The sequence below is a fragment of the Andrena cerasifolii genome, chromosome 14 (genome assembly GCF_050908995.1).
Source record: "Andrena cerasifolii isolate SP2316 chromosome 14, iyAndCera1_principal, whole genome shotgun sequence".
Lineage (NCBI taxonomy): Eukaryota > Metazoa > Arthropoda > Insecta > Hymenoptera > Andrenidae > Andrena > Andrena cerasifolii.
Window position 1 is genome coordinate 981,569 of NC_135131.1, and position 23,320 is coordinate 1,004,888.

At 36.7% G+C, this 23,320-nt stretch overlaps 1 protein-coding gene and 2 long non-coding RNA genes across 8 annotated transcripts in view; 2 read left to right on the plus strand and 1 right to left on the minus strand.

The window, feature by feature from the left end:
- LOC143376243 (uncharacterized) overlaps positions 1-15,972 on the plus strand; it is a 52,790-nt gene extending 36,818 nt beyond the window's left edge. The window contains exon 2 of the long non-coding RNA XR_013087056.1: positions 12,464-15,972. This is a non-coding gene — a long non-coding RNA (uncharacterized LOC143376243). The remainder of the gene's footprint in view (positions 1-12,463) is intronic.
- Positions 33-12,130, plus strand: Atp6ap2 (ATPase H(+)-transporting accessory protein 2). 2 transcript variants are annotated; one of them, XM_076826323.1, is made up of 9 exons: positions 33-210; positions 319-446; positions 593-823; positions 910-1,224; positions 3,253-3,345; positions 4,306-4,407; positions 8,027-8,233; positions 11,476-11,581; positions 11,661-12,130. In XM_076826323.1, the coding sequence occupies exons 1-9, from the start codon at positions 168-170 to the stop codon at positions 11,738-11,740; spliced, it is 1,305 nt and encodes a 434-aa protein (XP_076682438.1). In that variant the 5' UTR covers positions 33-167; the 3' UTR covers positions 11,741-12,130. The 2 variants fall into 2 exon arrangements, with proteins under 2 accessions (XP_076682438.1, XP_076682439.1); XM_076826324.1 differs by lacking the exon at positions 4,306-4,407 and having other exon boundaries at positions 34-210.
- Positions 5,475-20,464, minus strand: LOC143376242 (uncharacterized). 5 transcript variants are annotated; one of them, XR_013087053.1, is made up of 4 exons: positions 20,077-20,464; positions 18,939-19,483; positions 15,983-16,902; positions 5,475-7,243 (listed from the first exon to the last, which is right to left on the minus strand). It is a non-coding gene; the product is annotated as an uncharacterized LOC143376242 (long non-coding RNA). The 5 variants fall into 5 exon arrangements; XR_013087054.1 differs by lacking the exon at positions 5,475-7,243 and having other exon boundaries at positions 16,067-16,205; positions 16,289-16,902; XR_013087055.1 differs by lacking the exon at positions 5,475-7,243 and having other exon boundaries at positions 16,212-16,351; positions 16,432-16,902.
- Positions 20,465-23,320: the final 2,856 nt, after the last annotated feature.

Sequence of the window (23,320 nt, forward strand, 5' to 3'; positions counted from 1 at the left end):
CATCTATTGCTACATGTCAGTACGCCCTGTTGCCACTGTTGCCAGCAGTGGAGGTTCTTCATCTTTCTTCATGTTCTTCGCGTTAATGTGTCACATGATCAATTTGTGAGTTACTATTGAATCGGAGGGAGTGTCTTAATTCTACAGTGGAATCCTTTAAAACAACAATGTTGAAACTATTTTTCTGCTTCATAGCTACGTTCGTTATAGGTATGAGTTTCGTATAACCTTTAATATAATATCGAGTGCAAGTGCAAGCTTAAATTACTGGCGAATTAGCAATCACACATAATTCCATGGTATTTTCTATGATTGCAGTGAAGGCAAATGGAGATTTCGTAGTTCTACATAGTCCAAACAGTGTTTTATTCAATGGAGATGAAGAAGTGGAGCAGAGCTTACTTAAAGAAGTACTAGCTGCTGCTTTAGGCTTTACTGTTAAATCGGTGTGTCTTTCAGTTATTTCCCATTTCTCTTTAACACTAACATTCTACACTGTAAAAAGAAGAAAGCTAGGAATCAACATGATTTTAACATTTATAAATATTATATTTCATATTTTAATTATACATTATTATTATCGCGATTACAGAGAGGAGCATGGAGTGGCATGACTATTACCGATCCATTCAGTCTTCCAGAAGCTGTAGTCGCAGTGGTCATAGAAGGTGTAGATTCTTTAGATGTACCGAAAGGTCAAAGATTTCCTCTGGATGCCAACGAGTTTGAGGAAACTACGTGGCAGGCTATTAGAGAACGCCTTGAAGAGAGAGATAATGACAATACTTTAGTAAGGATATCTCTAGGTGATGGTCTAGATGCTGTGAGTATTCTAATGAAATAAGCTTTTAAATATATAAAATATATAATATTAAAATTTATGATAATTTCTATGTAATACGATATCAGCTGGGACAGTCTGCCCTTGGAGAACTAAAACCAACTCCTATCGACGAGACATCTTTGAAATCTTTGAGCTTAAGCAAGGATGAAGACAAGAAATTTCTTGAAGAAGTGCAGCTGCTTCATGCTATTGCTAAAAAAGCACCATCCGCGATTAAACCGGACTCAAAACCTGACATTTACTGGCTAGTGATATCCTGTTTGCGTCCTATTTTCGATGCCTACGGATCTAATTCGACCACTTCCAGAGAAGCTTTATTGTTCTTGAATAATGCGCTGGCTGTTATTCACGATGCATTTATTCAGGCTTATGATGGCCAGGTAGGAACTGAATACCCCCAGAGTACTGTGCTCCGACGAGAAGAAGTCGGCTGAAAGGTAAAGAAGTCAGCTGAAAGGGGCAAGCGGGTACTTCTCTCGCATTGGTTCCCGACGCCCATGTCCTGTTTGCTTTCTTTGTATTCGTCGACAATGTCGCGCCGGCTAATAGGGATATACTATTCGGACCTGATTCGAACTCTAGAGTTTCTCGCCGACTTCTTCTCGTCAGAGCACAGTACATGTGAGACATTGAGAGCAGTGGCGGAGTTAAGGGAAAAGGGCCAACGTTCTGAGGAGCCCATTTTTTGGGGGAAAATGAAGAGGTAGTTCACTAAAAACAGGCTAACTGTGGTAGTACAGAAAAAAAGACTTCGTTGCGCTAGTGTAGGATCACGGAAAAAAGGAAGCCTCGGCACGGGACTCGAACCCGTGATCTCCACATTCGTTGCGCGCTGGCCACCAGCCTTAAGGCGGGATTTCCTAGCTGCGATCGGCCGCGGCGGCTGGTGGCGGTCCCACTAGTGCAATGGAGAAGTATGCATCTGTGTCTTCGTTGCGCTAGTGGGACCGCCGCCGGCTGCCGCGGCCAATCGCGCCTAGGAAATCCGGCCTTTAGCCACCTCGGCTACCGTCGAATCACCCTGTCTTGGTTATTCCGTGCCCTCTCTTATGTTACGGGGGTTCCTGATCCCACACTCGGCCCTCCTGTGTCGACATTCGTCCTCGAATGTTATTGTCGCGCAACTTCGGTGTGTCATTTATTTTTCGCATTGCTGACAACGACCTTAAACGCCATCTCTCTCGGCTTCGTTTGGCGATCGATGCTCCCCCATCCCAGACGAGCCTCCAAATGTAGGATCACGGAAAAAAGGGAAGTCTTGGCACGGGACTCGAACCCGCGATCTTCAGATTCGTTGCGCGCTGGCTTTTTTTTTAAATGTTTTATTTTTGGTTCCAACATACTTTGAGAAAATCAAAGATTACAAAAGAATGTACAAAAATAATCAGTCTTAGGAAAAAGATTTCTCCCAGATAGCCCATTTGTTCGCAATCATACGAAGCTCATGGGCACACAGCTGTAGTTACAAACGTAACAATTTTTTTTTTAATTAAGCAATAATAACAAAAGACAAATATGTCTGAAAATATCATTCACGCAACTAAAACTAGATTGCGATGTCAGGTACATGGGCAAAAGAAGGAACATTAAGAAAAAAACCCTGCTTTGGTGTACAATGAACTTACAGACTAAATGCTTACAACTAGAGCTTATAAACTAAGAAACTCTTTACAGACGGGCCGGAAAGAACAGAAAGATCCTGCCCCATATGGCACAATATCACAGATATCTTTAACTGAAAGAGAATCACATGTCAGGTTTTATTCTAATCTATGTCTACAAAATAGCCCAGATTTCCGGACACGGAGATTTCGAATGTGGATGCTATTATCCGTTAGCCACCAGAACTTATCAGTGTTAAGTCTACGGAAGTCACGGAACTCAACCTTTGGAATAGCTACAGAGAATTTAAACTTGCTTGCATCCGTTATAAGATCTTGCTCTACAAGCGAAATCCTTTTATCCGCTTTCTTTCTCCTCCCGTTGCGCGCTGACCAGCCGCCTTAGCCACCTCCGCTACCGCCGACTCCCCGCATCTTGGTTATTCCGTGCCCTATCTTATGTTATGGGGGTTCCTGTACCCACAATAGTGTTTGAATAAAATCATAATTTTTTTTTAAAATCGGGTCCTGGGGGGCCTTCTGGGCTGGGGCCCAGGCGGCAACTACTCATCGGCCGTCCGTTAAATCCGCCACTGATTGAGAGCAAAAGGGGACTGATCCACATTAAAAACAAAAATATTTTTTCCTATTTTATATAATTAATACAAGCTATTGGAATACATTATTGCTACTAACTCAATTTCGCAAAAAATGTGGGTTCGTTTTTTGCTTTCGATGCCTCATATTAAAATTACTCATATTAGTATTCAGTGATTTGTTAATAATGTTTAATGTTGCTTAATTCAGGTTGTAATTGTGGCCTTCACAAACAATGCTAGTAAGGCACATCACATCCGTTCAGTCACTCTAGGGAGGCAAAAACGAGACGCCACTGACATGGTTCGTATTTGATACTCTGTGTACTTTATAGGATATATTTATATTTATGATCATTAAGTGAGTTTATGTATATTCATACTACTAACACCACATTGAAGCTTGAAATCATAATAAAATGTCAGTTATAGGACAATTAAGTAGGTTATATATTTTATTAAGTATATATACTCGTTTTGACAGACTTCTCATGAATTGCTATAACCAAAGGCTTGTGTGTATTTTTACACAGTTGTTTAATTCAGTAATTTATAATTTCTACAATTTATTGATATATGTTAACATGGTTTGATTGAAATAAAATAACAGTTTTGCAGAGGAATATGGAGAATATTTAGTTGCTATAAGATGTATTATATTTTAGCTTTTGAAGAAGCTGCTGTCACAGGTATTTCTCAAATACTGCTGTTATCCAACTTAATTGTTGGTTGAAATATATCGAATTTTCTTTTACTCAAATAAATGTACTAGATGTTTGGGTTTAGAAGCTTCTATATTACATTATAAGCTCATTAGCGTAGATTACAGGGTTGCCAGGCGTATTGGATAAATGGCCGCGTGCTGGCCCGTATGACGTCATACGGTGTAGGAGAAGGGGAATACTTATATTTGGTTGGTGACGCCGTGACGTCATGCCTACGCAAAGCCAATCCAAGCTAAGTGACGTCACATATGCCAGTACCGCGTACTGGATCGCCTGGCAACCCTGGTAGATTTATAGATCATATAGAATTTATGACACAATATATGAATATTATGGGATACATTATTTATTGTTTAATCGGCAGGGATTGCTCACAGTCCACGTAATTGTTTAATTTTAATGCAAAATACTTTTGAGAACACCAACAATGTATGCTCCCAATTCATGCGAACAATTACTTACATTCACACCGCAAGTGCAACAAGAGACACATCAAACTGTTACTATATAATCGTGTCTAATCCCTATATCTTTTATAGGGCGATAAAAAGAAAAATTTAGAATCTACTTTGGAAGCTAAAAGTCAACAAAATAATACAGAATTTAATAATAATAATAATAATAATAATATTGAAATAAAGGTATGTCAATAATGTTGCATGGATACATATTCTAACAGTGGGCAAATGTTTTTGACCTAGAGATAGCTTCTTGCATGATTTCTAAACATGTTGATGAATTATGCGATTAATATCTGTGAACCCACCAATACAAAGTATTTCTTTTCGTTTCGTATGTTAACTTGTACGTTAAAAAATGTACCACAGAAATTCATTTCACTTTACGACAGCTCGTGCTGCAACAAATTCCAAGTTAATTTAAAACACATTTTAAGACATAAGCTTTTGATCTTTCCTTTTGTACTGCTTTTAAATCTTTTAAAATGATAGTACAGTGCTATTATACAACATACATGTGTGATTACAATCTTCGATGGGTACGATACATCACATTGCATAATGAAGACATTTTAGTCACGGAATTATTTATAGACACGCAGATGGGATATTGAACATGACAAAATATTTATGATTTTAACCATAGCTTGGCAAACGGAGACATAATCTGTCTGAAAGTAATTCACTTGTTTATTATTTTAGGCTCTCGTTATACAGGAGGGTTTCTAATATCTAAAGTATATTGTCAGCAATTATACAGTATTCCCCACTTCAGTGTGTCGTGAGAGACGTCAAAGAAAAGTACAGTACTGCACGCTTAAGTGGTCACGAATCATCGGGGCCGGCGTGAGTTGTGTGGAATGCGTGGAGTATTCCACACTTGAGATTTTGGTGTGTGTCGAATTCTACATTCGGGATTTTCAAGGCATTCATTTTGTGTTTGGTTACTACTGTTTTTAGGCTGTTGAAATTTGATATTTTAATTTCTACTCCCTCCCAACTCCACACTCGAGAAAAATTTCCTCCGCTGATCCTACGAATCATTCCCCTACATTTTTTGTTCATGCAAACCAGAGAGTTATCACCTTCCGGTTTTCGACGATCGAGCAGTGATAGCGATAACCTCGGTGCTCGGGATGACTCATGCATTATTGAAATTTGTAAGTTTTCTATTTTCTATTGTATCAGCATGGAAGAGGTATACGAATAGATTCCTGAGGTTTTCCAGATCAAAATGAGGTCATACACTACGTATTCTTACTATTTTTAACGATACCGGATGCAAAGTTGATTTGCAGAATGTAGAAACTATTACACTCGAGTATTGTTAAAAATAGATCGAATCGTGTTTGAACTGATTTTCATTCGAAAAACCTTAAGAATTCTTTAGCAAAAATATACAAATTTAAATTTCGAGTTGTAATGACACCGCGAAGGTCTGGCTTATCGCTTTAGAGTTCTAGACCTTGCAGCGTCCTTTAAACGACGAGGAGCACGTTCAAGGTCGCTAGCATGATAATTTATGAAGACATATGAACAATAAAACTTCTACATTGCTCATTACATGATTGAGCCCAAACGCGATTCAAATTATTTTTAACAGTAGGTACTCCAGTGGAATAATTTTTATATTCTGCAAATCAAATTTGCATTCGGTATCGTTAAAAATAATAAGAATGACGTAGTGTAGGAAATAGGTTTATTTTTTGCCTTTCGGCCTCAAAATGGGGTTACATGTGTTATGTGTGTAAGTGTCCTGGGACTGTTAACTGAAGATTGTGCTTTCGTTTTGATTTCTTCCTTCATCTTGTTCTTCTTTTCTTCTCCTTTTTTCCAGAACCATAGGCATCCACTCCGCTCCTTCTTCTCCCTTTAGTATCCCTCTGATCGTTGAATTTTCTCTCTTCAGCTCCTTACAGTCTTGTAGCATGTGACCCAGCGTCTCCCTAACCCCATCACATAGTCTGTATACTGCCTCTGTTTCTTCCTTCCAGTACTTGCTTCCCTCTCTTCGTTCCCACATATGAACCTTGCGATCATGCTTTGATCTCTGCCTCTGTAATTTCGGTCTAGGTACTTTGCTCTCTGGTTATCCCTAATTTCTGTGTAGTGTCTGTTATATCTGCCTCCTAGTATTCTGTCGTATTGCCATTGAACCTGCTCTGCCCTGTCCCTTTGCGCTAGTTCCTCATCAAACTCTCTTCCCCTCCTTCCTTCTATTTCCATTTCTTGAATATCCATCATTTATTGCCTATAGTTTGTGTCTCTCATTTCCTCCCATTTCGACTTTTTCTCTACTTGCTTCGCGTCTACTTCCCTCCAGCATTCTTGAGCAATTTTATTGCTCTTTTCCCCGCTTCTATCCTTACTTTGTCCGTTTTTGTTTCCTCCAAAATTAAATATGCTGGTGTATTGAAGTCCAAACCTAAAGTCCACCTTATGTATTTCTACTGTATTTTCTCTACTTTTTCTGCTTCCCTCCATCCCCAAATTTCTAACGCGTACAGCAAGATACTTTTCACTATGCTTCTGAATATTCTCATTCGTCTATCAAAATTGTTCTTGAACAGTCTTTGTCCTATTCCCCATATTTTCGCCATTGCTATTCTTGCTTTCTTGACAACTTCCCTTATATGCATCTCTCTGCCCCCTTTTTCTGGAAATTATACCCTAAGTATTTGAACTCCTTTACTTCTTCCAGACTCTTCCCCTGCCAGTCCCATTAAGAATGGTGTAGTGTATGAACTCATTTTGAACTGAAAATCTCAGGAGTCCACTGGTACCACTGTCGTGAGGACACAATGGAAAATAGAAAACTTGTAACTTTCAGTAGTGCATTATCGCTCTTTGTTCTTGGGCATTGGGTCCGCGTTGCTCTGTCTTGCTTAGCCTGGATTCGGTTTTCTCATTGAATGGTGGACTATAAAGCCATAAACGAACTCGCCACCATACCCTGGTTTAAATCGTGTGCCTGGTCCTGACTCGCGGACCATAAACCGGGCAGTACTGTACTCTGTAACTGAAACATGTAAAAATATGTGAAGAAGAGTAAATTATAGAAAAATATAAAATTTGCCAAAAACGGTATCGTTAAACATTGTGCAGCTCATATCACTTGAATATACATTTTTACATTTCATTTCTGTATAGCAGTGATAATCAATTTATTTGTTCAAAAAATACTAGAATGACTCTTATGACTTAAAGAGACATATAACTACAGAGATACTATTAAAAACTACAAAGTACATATTATAAAACTTCTATAAAGCTCAATTATGTACTTCGTGGAAGGTGTTGGAGTTTCATTTTCGATGACTTATTATTAATTAACGCTCTCGACTTATCACTGTTATAATTATTATTATATCTGTATGGAAATATATTGTTGTCAGAAGAGTTCACGACTCCATATATAAAAGGAGGAGGATATGTTGAAATTAAAGAAAAATAACTTTGAAAAAATTATTTTTCTTTTACCCTGAAGAAAATAAGTTTTTTTATCAAGGAGATATATACTACATATATATATATATAGATTACACTTTCACAGTAGTCGTCGAAGTAAGACACACGTCAGAGTAACACAAACAAAAGTTAAGCACGACACGAAAATCAAGAACATAAGACATGAATAGAATTTTGATATTTACATGTTTACAGTTTATAGTAGTATTATTTTATTCATAAACAATTATATTTCGCACAAAATACAAGATGGACCACTACTGTGATTGAATTAGGCTCGGATTATCCTGAGGGTTGCAACAGAAGTTGCTTACATAAATACATGTACTTATAGCAAAATGATCAGCAAGATGAAAACAAAAATATAGAAGACGAAGAGGATTCAAACACAGACATTACTAGTACTAGTGAATCCGGTAGTGATATGAGTACTTCTACTGCAAGTAGTGATATTCGTGATGATAGTGGAGTCACTGAAACTGATCAGGATTTGACTAAAACGGAGCATAAGATAAATTCTAACATACAAAGTCTAGGACAGGTATCACAAACAATTTAACATGTATTCTAGAGTTTTGTTTTTGTATATTACTTGCAAATTTTAATATCTGTTATCGATAAAAATAGGGGTACATGTATTATGGAAATGATTAATGTACCCGAATTTCTTTTAGTAGTATATCTCCAGTTCAGACAAGATTCTTTAATTTTTATACTTTGTTAGCATACAAACTGCTATATATTTTATTGCTGGCAACCATTTCTCGATGAAATGCATATCAAACTTTAAGGATGCTTTTATTGAATTCTGCACAATATTAGTGAGCATCTATAATAACGGCTATTGCAAAATATGTGATCAGATTAATACACTGTATTAAGAGGTTTAAGTAGGTGAGAAACATTATTAGAAATTTTCTGCAAACTCTGGAAGTGTTTTTAGAACAGTTTCTAGCGCATCAGAAATATCTGAATGAGTTCAATAGTTATTACTTTAACAAATGGAAATTTTTATTCTTCCAGAAGCCAGAACCTTTAAACACTTTTTGTATTTATTCTGGACAACATTAGTAAGGTATTTTCTGCAATGCTTTCGTATAAACTTCTTTCATCTATTAAACCCCTCTAATACACTGTACGAATTTGTTTTCATTTTTTGAAATTACTTAAGACTGGTATTTATAATATCGTTGTTTTTAGCGACAAATAATGGATTCGTGGAAGAAAATATTTTATTCAAAGGGGTGTGCAACATTATACATATCACTATTGTGTCTAAATCATTATTTTTAAGATTTCAGTGCTATACAAGTTTGTTTAATTGGGATTGGTATATTCTTTTAATTTGGACAGAACAAGCAAACCAGGCATGAATACAACCATTGCATGTAACGTAAGATTTTATCAACGAATACTGAAATAAAACATGTTTAATAATGCCATCCAGAAGCAGAGAGCATAAATATGTTTCAGCAAGGTTTACAATATGGAAAATGGTCTGCACATCAATTATTTAACGTTTCTCACGTTGTAGCACTTCACAAATATAGTTTATTTCTGTTTCCAATAGAATAGACACATCTGATTTAAATTTACAAACGTTTTGTGTTGTTGAAGAAAAGTAGCTGTGGTATAAAATATATTTCTTCGAAGAAGCTTTTCAAACATAGTAGAATAGAAATATTTTATTACCTACTATAGTGTTTGGGCTGGGTATATACTGAAGGACACCTCAAAGTTTTGCTTCTTTTATTTAAAGTTCAATTTACAATATCATTAATATTTGGTAGCTAAACCTTTCTGTCGCAATACTGCAGTACATCTACCTATGTGGCATAGATTTCATTAATCTTCTACATCTATCAGGTGGAATCGCCTTCCAACCTTTTTCAACAACCACGTACAGTTGTTCCAGGTTTCGTGGTTTTTGTTGTTTTGCATATCTCTCCACGTCGATTCATACCCTAGTAGCACAAAATATTGTTTAAATATCTTTTCCAAATATTATAAAAATATTTTTTTGGCCACACTTTTTAATATGACAAAAATGTTGATTACAAATATTATATACCCATACTGAAAATGTGAAATAAATTTTTTGAAAATATGAACTAAATATTCGTGGAAGATAAAAGAAATATTCAGAAAATATAAAGCAAATATTCTGGAAATGTGAAAATAATATTCAGAGTTCCAATATAAATATTCAGGAAATGTAAAATATATATTTAAAAAATGTAAAGTAAATATTCAGAAAATGTGAAGTAAATATTCAGGAAATATTAAATTAATATTTAAAAAAATGTAAAGTAAATATTTACTTTATATTTAAAAAAATATATTTTTTTTATAATTTTGTTTCTACCATTAAATAAATATTTTATTTATATTTGGACAAAAATATTCTTTTCTAATATAAAATGAATATTTCCAGTATATTGGGAAAAAAATATTTGCTTCTTAATCTAGGATAAATATTGTATGTATATTTCAATATTAGAAAGCTATTGAACCTCTTTTTAATATTGGATGTATGTGTATTCAATATTTTGTGCTACTAGGGTAGCATCTCAATCTGATTTAAATCCGGAGATTGTGCCGGCCACTTCGTTACATTAATATTTTCGTCATTTCAAAATTGTTTAACTATACGGACGATATTTTTCAGATTATTATTATCATTGGCAATTCTCTCAAAATACAAACAAATAGATCCATAGTGCCTTTTATTCGATGAATTGGACCTGTACCATTTATATTCATGGAACCTCAGACGAGCACCGATCCGCCACCACCTTTTACTGTTGCCTTCGTGCAATTCCAAATCGATTCAATTTCAATACTTAAGCTTCTCCGAAAAAAAAATATCCGTCACGCTATAGCCAATTTTGTCTGGGGATGGAGAACGCTTTGAAAGTTAAATAAAACGTGTACTTAAGTATATAACCGCCACTGTATTACCTGATTTACTTTGTTCTATGCAATTTCTGTTCACGTGAAAAAATGTAGGTATCCCTTGAAAAGATTTACAGAGTCTTAAAGTTTCGTAAATTGTAATCTGGAGGAAGGAGTGATTTTTATAACACGTACTATACACCCGTTTGGTGTTAATATTTTCTTCCTGGAATTCTTTTGCATCATGGAAAACAATTGACATAATGTAGATTCCATTTTTAAGTAATTCATTCTTACATGTATTAAGTTTGCTTACCATGCAGCGCTTCTTACTACATATCACTTTTTAAGGGTAGCTTTTTTATTACAATTGAATTTTTCTCTGCATGAGGGATGTGATACTGTATAGTATTTAACGAAGTGCATGATATGTTTCTACAAGAGAATTTGCTTGTAAAACAGGGAATACCACCTAAGAAGAACAGTCATAATTATGTGACGAATTGTTGATAATAATCTCTGCGAGTTCTTTTATTCTGTACTTAAGTAAGGCAGTTGTACTGTGCTACATTTCATGTACTAGCCGCAAAAAGAAAGCTTTCTACTTTAAGCATTTAGAAATGTAGTACAGATTTAATTTAATGAATGTATTGAATAGTGAGAGTTATCGCAGTTCTAAAAATTGATTCTCGCTGATGTTATAATCGGCGGTAGGCAACTGTCTGTCGACATATTTTTCAATTGGTTCGTTTGGTGTAATGGTGATAGTGGGTATGACTATCGCCACGTAAAATCCATTGAAGAATGTTTCGACAGACGTACAGTGAGAATTGATTTTGACACTGCAGCAGAACGTAACGGTTTACAATATCAAGATTTTTGTTCCAGGAAGCGTATAATCTTTCAAAAAAATACACGGAGAATTATCCCATCATCTTTAACATTTTTTTGTGGTTTGGAGTTGTTTTTGTTTTTTCGCTCCTCGCCATTTGCAGTACGTAACAACTTTCGTCACCTAATCAGCTAATACGTATTGTGTCTTTTCATCTGATAATTATTTGTTGCAACTCCAGTTGTCATTTCTCAAATGGACCCAGGACGTGATTCCGTAATATACAGGATGACCTCCAATCGTATGAAGAAGGATAATTAAATGTAAATACAAGTGAATAATGTTAAAGTTAACAAAAATTTATTTCTATAAACTGTACTTAAACCATCGACCTTAATCAGCATGCAGAACTCCAGTTTATAAGATTCCAACAAAATTGAATATCCCATTGTATGCCAACAATACGACAGCTATTGTATTACATTTATGTATGCAAGGGTAGATGTGTCATACGTAGTGCAGTCGATCATTTAGTATTTCTTTGTTGTACATTTTATAGAATTATGAAACCAATGAAGCACACCTATGTATAGCAATGTATAAAAATATGTTCATAATAGATTAAGTTTATTATAAGCGACTATAAATCATGTTAAGCTATATATTTAAACATATAGGTATGGAATGAAGTAATAAAGATATTAGGCATTCTATGGATTTATTTATTAGAAACACTTAAATTAATTGCAATTATACATAAATCATCATACAAGTGTCACAATCTGTTTTGACCGTGAATTTACTAGTTGCGTAACTCACGTACGTAGGCGAATTTCTTGTACCAATTCGCGACTACGCCTCCAACGGAAAATTAATGGCGGTGGAGAAAGGTTCAATAACGAAATAGAGGCACAAGTATGGAAAACAATAACGATATATGCTAATAGTAAAAATTGTGGATACAAAATGTCTTTACGCTTGATGCGTCTTGTACAAAGATTTGTTCTAGAGTGTCGCAGCCACGAGAAAACCGCTTCTCTTAAGGGGAGGTTCCGGTCTAGAGCCCCCAAAAATACGTGATCTTTAGGAATTAATTAAAGGAAAATTACTACATATAATTTAATGGGACTTTTTGCATTGTATTAAGGATGTCTTAAATTATAGAAATATATTTTTTGTTTTATAATTAATCATTACAGACGGCACTGGGGAGTCGTTAAAGTCAATGCGTCAAAAAATTGATCAAAATTGGTGGGACCTGTATCCCTAAAAGTTATTATCCGATTCGACTGAAACTTTTTTTTATTTTGAAGAATATACTTCTGGCTATGGGGGGGGGGGGGGGGGGCAGAAAAAATGCAAAATGTCATTTTTTAATAAAATAACGACACTTCAAGTTTGAAATCACTTTTCCCTTATATTTTTAGTCTTTCAAGGCATTTCAAAATTACAAATTTTCAAAATTTTTAAAGTGTTACTGGTTTCTCTACTACACAGAAGTATATTCTTCAAAGTAAAAAAAGTTTCAGTCGAATCGGATAATAACTTATGGAGATACAGCTCCCACCGTTTTGAGAAGACTGTTTCGAGAAAAACGCGTTTAAAGTTTTACGTGAGTGCCGATTAGCCGGGGGTTACCCACGCATTTGCCGCTACTCAAATGCCTATAACTTCGGGAATTTTACGAATTTCAACAAATCCTTTTAAACACGCATGCTTAAAAGGTTGAACATTCGAAAAATGAAATAAAAAAAATCAACTGTTAGACCGGAACCTCCTTAAGCTGGGTCCAGACCTGAATGCGTATACGCTGAGCAGCTTGAGCGCGCACGAATGACGCATGCGGAGGGGTCGAAAATGCCATTGTGTCTTTCTTCGCCAACTTCTGTGCTTAGCTTAGCCCACTCCGCAGTCGTAAACGTGGTGTGATTAGCTAAATAAACGGCAGCTCAACCCTCCAAGTCATCCTGTTTACCAACAGGGTGATTTTCCAGCGACGCCTATCAAAGAGGTGCCGCCTGGTACCCCGTGGCGACGACAACCCCCCGCAGTGCTTCACCGAATTTTATGGGTTTCGACCCTCGAAACGGTTGGAATACCATTAAAAAGACAGAAATGTCCAAGAGTTCCGCATTTCTCATCAGATCTTTGCGAAAACGACGTCAATTGATTCCTTATGTTTCGCCGATGAAACTAACATTGGTGAACGACGTAATTCGGACCATAATGAAGGAATTTTCATGAAAAATTGATTTATGTCATTTCAAGCTGAATTCGTTAAAAATAGTCTCGTGTGATTTTTTAAAACAACAGCGAGTCGGTCAGGTTGTATGAATTAAGAACAATGCAGGGTGTAGTGAAGAAAACAGAGACAAATTATTTAGTAAAATAGAGCTTTAAAGTCTATCATATGGTAATTGCATTATATGGTTGAAAATGTTATTTTTAGATTTTTAATTAACTGTTTATGACAATATTAGCAATGGATTAAATTCATTCACATAGATCCATCCTGTAAGATTAAAAAAAAAGACGCAAATCCATACCTTCAATAACTTAGCTCATTAAAATTAATTTCTGTAGGCGGGTTTCGTAAACATCACGGAAAGTAGGTAACTTTGAAGATTTGTATTTTTAAAATAATTTCGAATCTGCAAAAATGAGGACTTAACCCTCCCTAATTTTATATGGACTACCATATAGGGTAGAAGTCCCATATACTGTCAGTGTCCCTATTACTGCCACTTTATTTATTTCACTTTAAAAAAAAGTAATGTATAAAGAATAGACATAAAGAATGTACTATAATAATAAGAAGAACAGTCCCAGTTTTATGATAAATTATTTTTTAAACTATTCATTATACATTGCGTGTTTATTAAGTAAAATAAATGAAGTGGCAGTAATAGGGACACTGGCAGTAATTGGGACATTTACCCTATTTCAATATCATGAAAATTCGAGACAAAAAGGATTTTAGAAGAGTATCGCATCTGCTTCTATCTTCCACGCTGAACGCAATGCACTCCAAACTTCCTTTGATGTGCATAAGAAAACCGACAACGGTTGGCTCAGGCCATGTGCCTTCGTCGGCATTCGCGAGTCAGGTCGCATGCGCCGAGTCACCACCAATGAAACGTCCACACTAGCATATGCGTTCACGCTCACACTTTTTGACATAGAAGCATGCGGTCTTGGCTACCGTTTCACCCAACCACATCAGAATATTCGTGCGCGCTCAGCCTGCTCAGCGTATACTCATTCAGGTCTGGACCCGGCTTTACAGCCTCTGTACGGGTGGAGCCCAATTACCTTCTCCAAATTATCTGTAGCTTATTGGCGATCACCTAATGTATAGTGCCTCTACGAGCTATAGTGACTTAGGTGTGAAGTCACTCAGCGGGGTCTTAACCGACATCCTGCTGGGTATGGGCCGCTAAACGTGGCCCCCTACTACCTCTTGCAGGACTGTGTTTAGGGAGGATCAGGACAAAACCGGGGCCCTATAGATTAAGTGTTACAACTTCGATTTTAATAAAATAAAACAGAAATTGAAGATACTGTTTATCATTATTAAAAGACACCAATTAAGCTTTGCTACTGGCTATTAAAAATTGTCTCATTGTCAGCACATATTAAATACAAATCCATTTCAGTAAGGTATATGTACCTACTGCATTACAACAGTAGCAGTATAAATTATTTTATATTAATAACTTATCTTACCCTTTAGGGCCCAGGTTTTGTCCTGGTCTTCCCTAAACACAGTCCTGCAAGAGGTAGTAGTGGGGGCACGTTTAGCGGCCCGTACCCAGCAGGGTATCGGTTAAGACCCCGCTGAGAGGCCTCACACCTAACAAGTCACTATAGCTCGTAGAGGCACTATAAGCGTGACCTTTGCCTGAGGTTCGGTCCACAAGGAGAGGGAAAAAAATCTCCCAGGACAACCGACTATACGTTCCGTCACCTTGAAGACGCTGTCCAGACGCCCGAGTTACAATGTTTGGGCCTAGACTATCTGGTATCGCGATAGTCGCCAACCAACCACCCCCTTTTTCCTCCATTAGACGAATGGGTTTCCCTTGTACGGACCCAACGAGATTGGGTCCGGTTGGAAATTCGACCATTCAGTAAGGGGCGACACATTCCAAGTGTCGCCAAGATAATTACCCATCCGGACAACAGATCCCTTTTAGCAATATCCTGATTTCCAGAGCAGTCCCTTTTTCCCAAATTCCGAGTGTCGCCAAGATGGCTCCTTCTGATATCAGATTTCCCAAACACCCCTTTTCCCAAATTCCGAGAGTCGCCAAGATGGCTCCTCCTGATATCGCCTTTTCCAAACACCCCCTTTTTTCCCAAATTCCTTAGGCCGCTCGCCTAGCTCACCTCCCACCCCTTTTCGTAACTAAGTTAAATACCGGTCCCAAACCAAGGGACAGGACAGTCGCAAACCTAAGACCAGTCAAGTCACAACGCCGTTTTGAAACAAAACACTGTAAAAACTTATAAATTGTACCAGTTATAGTAATAAAGAATCAGTAGTTATTAAATCGGAGTTACCTCGACGACACTGGCGCCTGCCAGAGTAAACCCTTGTTAATTTGCGAGTCCCCTTCTCGGAGACGGAACACAATCAGTTGAACATGTATTAGGGTTATTCAAGTTGAAGACTGTCGGGGACTCGGGCTTGTTGTAAATTAGGTACTGCGAGAAGAAGAAGCTTCTGAGACTCGTGTTGAATTTTCAATTTACTGGGACCAATCGAGTTACGCTGTCTTCTTTGCTATGCCGGGACAGAATAAAACACATCTTGTCAAGGCAAGTGAGCGCAACGTTTAATTGTAAATTGCATGGTCATACACGTACCGTTTATTTTTTACTACAGACACTTAGAGACCATGATGATCACCTTCATTCACTGTAGTTCCTCTAGAGAAACTAATAGTGTTAATTTCAAGTGATAATAATATAGCGTACCATTACAGATTAATGCGAAATAATGTGCTAACACTTTGAGTGGCGTCGGCGTGTTTTCATGTCGAGGTATTCGCATCTTGTGCACGGCTTTGGCCGGACAAATTCGAGCGGGATCGGACGTCTTTAGATTATTGTTTTGCAAAACAGGATAAGGAAATTCATCGCTGCCATGTATGCCGAGAATTTGCTATACTTCGGTATGCTTGGTGTGAACCGTATTTGTGTTTCAAGCATATCTTTGAGTTTCCATTACTGTGGAAGCTACGACCAATAAAATTTTTTTAACCGCACGATATTTTTTCTTGGATGTTAAATGATCATTATAATTTACCTACTTATTGGCTGCGTCGTATTCATTATCAGACATTGGTCTAAATTGTTACTAATATATGTAATCATATGTACATGTATATAGTGTATTTAATACCGAAATACACAAAATTAGAGCCATGATTTTACGCACTGTAATTATAGTAGTTATACATTGTTATACGTCCTTGGATCTAGAATAAAAAGAAGCCTCTATTTATATTTTAAAACAAATCCAAGAAAGGGAGAGGGGAATTTAATATTCGTAACAAAAATGATTTTTTTTTTGAAGAATTTTTTGTACCAGTAAGGTGAAGGCACCAGTAGTTGATCAGTTAAGAGAAATTCTTCACGTAAACAATAGTAACTACTTGTTCTGTCATTAAATAATGACAGTCGCTGCCTAAAGATACTCTTTAAGTTTTCTAAATTATGTATTGAGAAGGATTTTTTAAAACAGTTTTGTTATACAAATTTTAGAACGGTTTTTCAAATTTCAGTAACTGCTTCAGAAGTTGACTATCCTTGAAAATGAAAATACTAGTAGTTGACCCTATGTTAGTCAGTAATTGACCATTTATACTAGAAAGAGAATTAAGGCAATGATGCAGGTAATCGTCTTACAAGCGGAGGACACCATGTGGTAGACACCGATTTTGATGAGCCTTGGCACGATGGATCTATGTCGAAAATAAGTAAATAGATGTCCGAGCGTTTCTGCCAATGGACATTAATAATAGAGATATTTACATGGAAATTATTAAAAATTTCATAGTGGCTGTGGGGTTTTAATGGGTAAAAATCCCACACTACCGTGGCGCCTGCGGGAGATTCTCTTCTGGAGGCGTCGGGGTGGCTTTTGAAAGTGTGTCCACGTTAAAAAAAACTTTATAAATTTTTTTTTTATAAATTATTTTTTTTATATTTTTTTTTTAACTTGGGGAAATTTTTAAAAGGCCCCCGACTCCTTCAGAGGGGAATCTCACGGGGGCGCCAGGGTAGTGTGGGATTTTTACCGATTAAAACCCCACGGCCATTATAAAATTTTTAATAATTTCCATGTAAATATTTCTATTATTAAGGCCATGATGTCCTCCCCTTGTTAGCATTGTTTATTGTCAATAATTTGGAACAGGTTAGAACTAAAAAGGAAAGTGAAATTAAAAGAAACTGGGTAAATGCAAATGTTGTATATATTGTTATATTTTGGGTTTGGCACAACGATAGTTTAATGGAACACCGAAGGAACGGAACATGAACAATAACAGGAACTGGAATGTAATCTCTAATATACAACAATAGTAATCTCGATACATCTGCTCCTAATGGCGTCTGGTTCAAGAGTGACAGCTTGACTGGCGATCGATCGGATCGCCTTCTTCTCGCTTGTCTTCTTATCACGGTCGCGAGCACCAGCGGGCCATGGATTTCCTTCCATAGGGTGCTCGCAACAATATAATAGTGATTTTTGAGGTCGCTGATTCCGATTCCGACATAGGATTTGTAAAATTAATTTGTTTAAACAAATGATTGCATAATTACACGTTTTGGTACACATAGAATCGTGTTCTGCGGGGAAAATAACTAAACAAGCATGTATAAGTTTCCGAAATTTGTTTATTTATTCAAAAACTTTTCTTACAATATAATTTATTAAGCAAATCGTTTAAATAAATTAATTTTATAAATCCTATGTGGGATTCGGAATCAGCGACCTTAAAAACCCCTCACGATATATACATAGTCAATAATTGACTATACCTGTCAACTTCTGGAAACAGTTAGAATGACAAGAGTCATTACTTGACCATCCCACAAACTATGTGTTTTTGAGATTAGCACAACAAAAACGGTATATAGAACACTGTGGGCGAATTCCACTTACGCCCAATTCGTGGTTAACATTCAAAAATTTATGAAAATCTCTCGAAATATAGAAGAGAAATCTGTGAAAGAGCCATTCTCGGAAAATACAGGCTTTTAAGTATAAATTACGACTCGAAAACTGGAACATATAATTTATGATATTCATTTTAATACAAAAGCGGGAAATTCCTACGGTCGTGGGCGCGGGCGATTTGGGCATAAGTGGAATTCGCCACATGAGAGTTTAACAAGTGAAGAGTTCAGTCATACAGAGTTAATAACCTACGATTATTTTTACCTGAACTATACACCTGTTCTTACCAAAATCATTAAGGAAATAACGATATAGGAACACACTACTCACCTTGATGTAAATAAGCGTTCGCCAATACTATTCGTAATGTACTTCACACTTCAGTGTTTTAGATTTTAGTCGGTAGATGCCTTGGCACGTCAACTGCACTTTGTTCAAAAGATCGTCACTTCTAAAAACCTTATTTTTCACGTTTTTCTGAAAAGTGGTCAACTACTGATATACGATCAACTACTGTTGCCTTTACCTTATAGAGGGCGTCGGGAACGGTGTAACATATATTTAAATAATTTGTTCGATATCTTTTCTTATTTACGAGTTAGAAGAGTATAAATATACGTGGTGGTTTCTCCCTTAAGGGGATATTCCGGTCTAGCGCCTATAAAAATAGGTGATCTTTAGGAATTAATTAAAGAAAAACTACTACATATAATTTAATAGGACTTTTTGCATTGTATTAAGGGTGTCTTAAACTATAGAAATATATTTTTTGTTTTATAATTAATATTTGCAAACGGCACTAAGGAGTCGTTAAAGTCAAGGCGTAAAAAAAATTCATCCAAAACCGGGGAACCTGTAGCACCTAAACGATTGGCCTGAAATAAAAAACATTGACAGATTATTAATGGGCATGAAACTCGCTAGTGGATTTACTAAAAAAAAATTACAAAAATGACATTTTTTGAGATGATAACGACGTTTGAATTTTGAAATCACTTTTCCCCTATATTTTTAGTCTTTCAAGGCCTTTCAAAATTACAAATTTTCAAAATTTTTAAAGTGTTACTGGTTTCTCTACTACACAGAAGTATATTCTTCAAAATAAAAAAAGTGTCAGTTGAATCGGATAATAACTTTTTGAGATATTGGTGCATCGATTTTAAGAACACTGTTTCCAGAAAATCGCATTTAAAGTTTTATGTGAGCGCCGACTGGCCGGGTGTTGCCCATGCATTTGCCGCTACTCAAATGCCTATAACTTCGGGAATTTTACAAATTTCAAAAAATCCTTTTAAACGCGTATTCTCATAAGTCTAAACATTCCCAAAATGAAATAAAAAAAATTGTTATTTAGAACGGAACCTCCCCTTAAAGTACAAAAGTAGCACCAACCAAATACGGCAAAGTTCTTAGATTGGACCAAAAAAATTTGTGCAAAGTGCCATAAAAATCGGCGTGTGTCACTTACCGATCGTCCCTTGTCAGTCCAACCGCGTCGTAAATGAAAATGTCCGGCGCACCGTGCAATAGAAAACGATACTGCAATTATGAAGCATTCGCTACTTCCTGCAATTCAATGTCAAGTGATTCGCATAGCAAGTTACCACTAGAGTTCCGATGACCGCATGCGCGGCGCAAGTCTTTATACGCTGCGTGAGGAATTCAAACGGCTGATAAGCCGTCATTTTCCCAATCAGCTACGATTGACCTTATAGGCAGAACAGAATCAACTGGCCGCCAGTGCTGCCGACAAATTGCACGAGGTGCGACACTTGCCGGTAGGTTTGCGCAAATGGATAAAAGATACAGCAGTAGAGAAGTGGAACGATGCGCTTACATAATAGGAATAATTATTTCTCGATGCCGATTCATCAGTTGATTCAGTCCCGACTATATTTCAGCACTTTTCGGGTCATTCCGGGAGAGACGCACCTAGCGGAGAGATGCACCACTTCCTGTTCCGGCCACACTACATAAGTGGCAGCACTGTTTCAACGCTTAAGGGGGTATACCCGTTTGAACCCTCGGAAAATGTATACATTTTGTGGATTTTTTTACAAGTCAACGGTTTGATGCAGATTTCCCGTTCTTTAACTATGTTTACATAGTATTATGAACTACTTATAAAAAAAGTTTCAGTTAAAAAACTATTGTTTTTCGGAAGTTACGGATACATGTCCGAAAGTCTCTCGATTTTAGACGGCTAAACGGTGGCCCTAAAAACTCGCGCTACGTTCAACCAATTTACTTCAAATTTTGCATGCAGAATCATAATAAGATTCCACATCGTCCAACGAAGGCGATTTTGAAAATTTTGAAAAATAAAGAAATGGTGAGAGATCAAAGGTAAAGTTAAATTTTTCTAAGAGAAAAATCCACCTGTTTCCTTTATAAATAATAAACGGGGAATCGAAATAAAAAAAGCCTTCGTTGGACGATGTGGAATCTTATTATGATTCTGCATGCAAAATTTGAAGTAAATTGGTTGAACGTAGCGCGAGTTTTTAGGGCCACCGTTTAGCCGTCTAAAATCGAGAGACTTTCGGACATGTATCCGTAACTTCCGAAAAACAATAGTTTTTTAACTGAAACTTTTTTTATAAGTAGTTCATAATACTGTGTAAACATAGTTAAAAAACGGGAAATCTGCATCAAACCGTTGACTTGTAAAAAAATCCACAAAATGTATACATTTTCCGAGGGTTCAAACGGGTATACCCCCTTAAGACGCGTGTTCTTATCTACAAACATAACCTTATTAAAGGAATCACATCGATCGTGCGGTTTAAGTTCATTAAAATTGAAAAAGCTTTTCGTTGCGTGGGATTTGAGGCGAAAAAATTGTGTGAACGGTGAGTAAATTGGATTCGTTGCCCGGAGTGCTCAAAGTGGCTCCACGAAACATGTACCATGTATCCTCCCCTCTGTAATATGTGTAGAAGAGAAAAAAATGAATGAAAGTAGGGAGAAGAGGGTAACAATAAGTAGGTGCATCGCCCCCGAATCTGAAGTGCATCTCTCCCTCAGGTCTGGGGTTAGATGCACTTTTTCGAAGTTTTTTAGAAAGCGTATTTTAATATTAAAATAAGGTTTTCATATATTTAATATGTTATTTTGTCAAAGAGATTGAAATAAACAATCAAACTACATTTACCTAAATTTTCAGTTATATTTATTTAAGACTTTATAAGCAATCGAAAAAAAGTGGTGCGTCTCCCCCGAAATGACCCTAATGGTACGAGGTTTGGCGAAATACAAATTCAAGTCTGGCCATGCCGAGTGATCGTGTCTGCCAAGTCTTGCAGGCTATTTTTAATTAGATATACTTAACCCTTAACTGGTATACTGTTTTTGGCAAACGTGGCTGGTATACTGGGGTCGTGGCAGACCCCAAATAAAAAGGGACACAGAAATTTGTAAAGTCGACCCTGAATCAACCTCTATGAATATTTTGTTCTTAGGTAATGTGTAAAATAATAGAAACCTAGAGAGTTAAACTATTATTATAAAATTAATTAGAAAAACAGTTTACAAGCTTAGACAAGCAAAAATTTTGCAGCGAACTTTGCGTGCCTCGGGTCATGAGCGACCCCAAGATACCAGTTAAGGGTTAAGTGCGTGTAACTTTATAATACTGTTTCTGTGATGTAAATTAATACCGTGATTAAGTATAATCACTTGGTCCGAGAAAGTTTTCGACAAAGTTCCTCCAAATGCGGAAACCGAGAACATCAGCAGCAGTGATTCCCACCCTGTGGGTCGCGAAGTGTTTTCTGGGGGTTGCCGCGGTTATTTTTAGTTTACGATTTTTAGCACTTATTTATTTTAATGCGGTTATATTGTCGTATTTTGTTAACGATATAACAGTTATTTTTCATAAATGAAAGGAAGGAAATATTTACCGTACCTTATTTTTTTTTTTTGGGGGGGGGGGGGGTAGCAGTTTATTTGAATATTATAAAAGGGGATCATGACTCATAAAAGGCTGCCAAATACTGATCAAGACTTTGTAGTTTTCCTGTCGGATTTCTTTGGTATCGTGAGGGTAATCATTTGTTTTTCATGAGGAACAAGTTGTTGCAAAACATTTGGACAATGTCCGCTCGAAGAATCCAGAAACACTACCCATCGAAGTCCCATGTGGCAAATGACTTTTAAAGTGATCGGCGGTTAATTTGTCAGATTTCGAAGCAGAAGCATAAACATTAGGAATAATTATTAGATGGACTGTATAAATTCTCTTGTACTCTTGGTCCGACAGTCCATTTGATTCTTTCAAAACTAAATAAAGAGGCGAAAGCAGTTTTCTGTCTACAGATACAGTAGGTTGAAGTGTGTACCTAATCGTGAGTGGTTGAAGGTATGGACTGTACGACAGCTTCAATCGGTTTTCTGTCCATACAGCTATACATGCAGTGTTCGGCCGGAGTGTAGCTCTAAACTCAAACCACTTTCATCGGAATTGAATAAATCGTCTACTCCATAATTATACCTATTCGTTTTTACAATTGCAACGAAATTATCGATTTCCATATCTGGTTCTTCAGCATTTTATTTCCGCGAGCGAGATATTAATTTCGTTATTTTACGTGAAACTATGCCCTATACTTTTTCAAATTAAGTGTCCATCACCATCCGGCTTTAAATGTTGACACATCCATATTTTATTTCGCTCGTAATGCCCACCTTGGCAGATCAGTGGAACAAAAGGG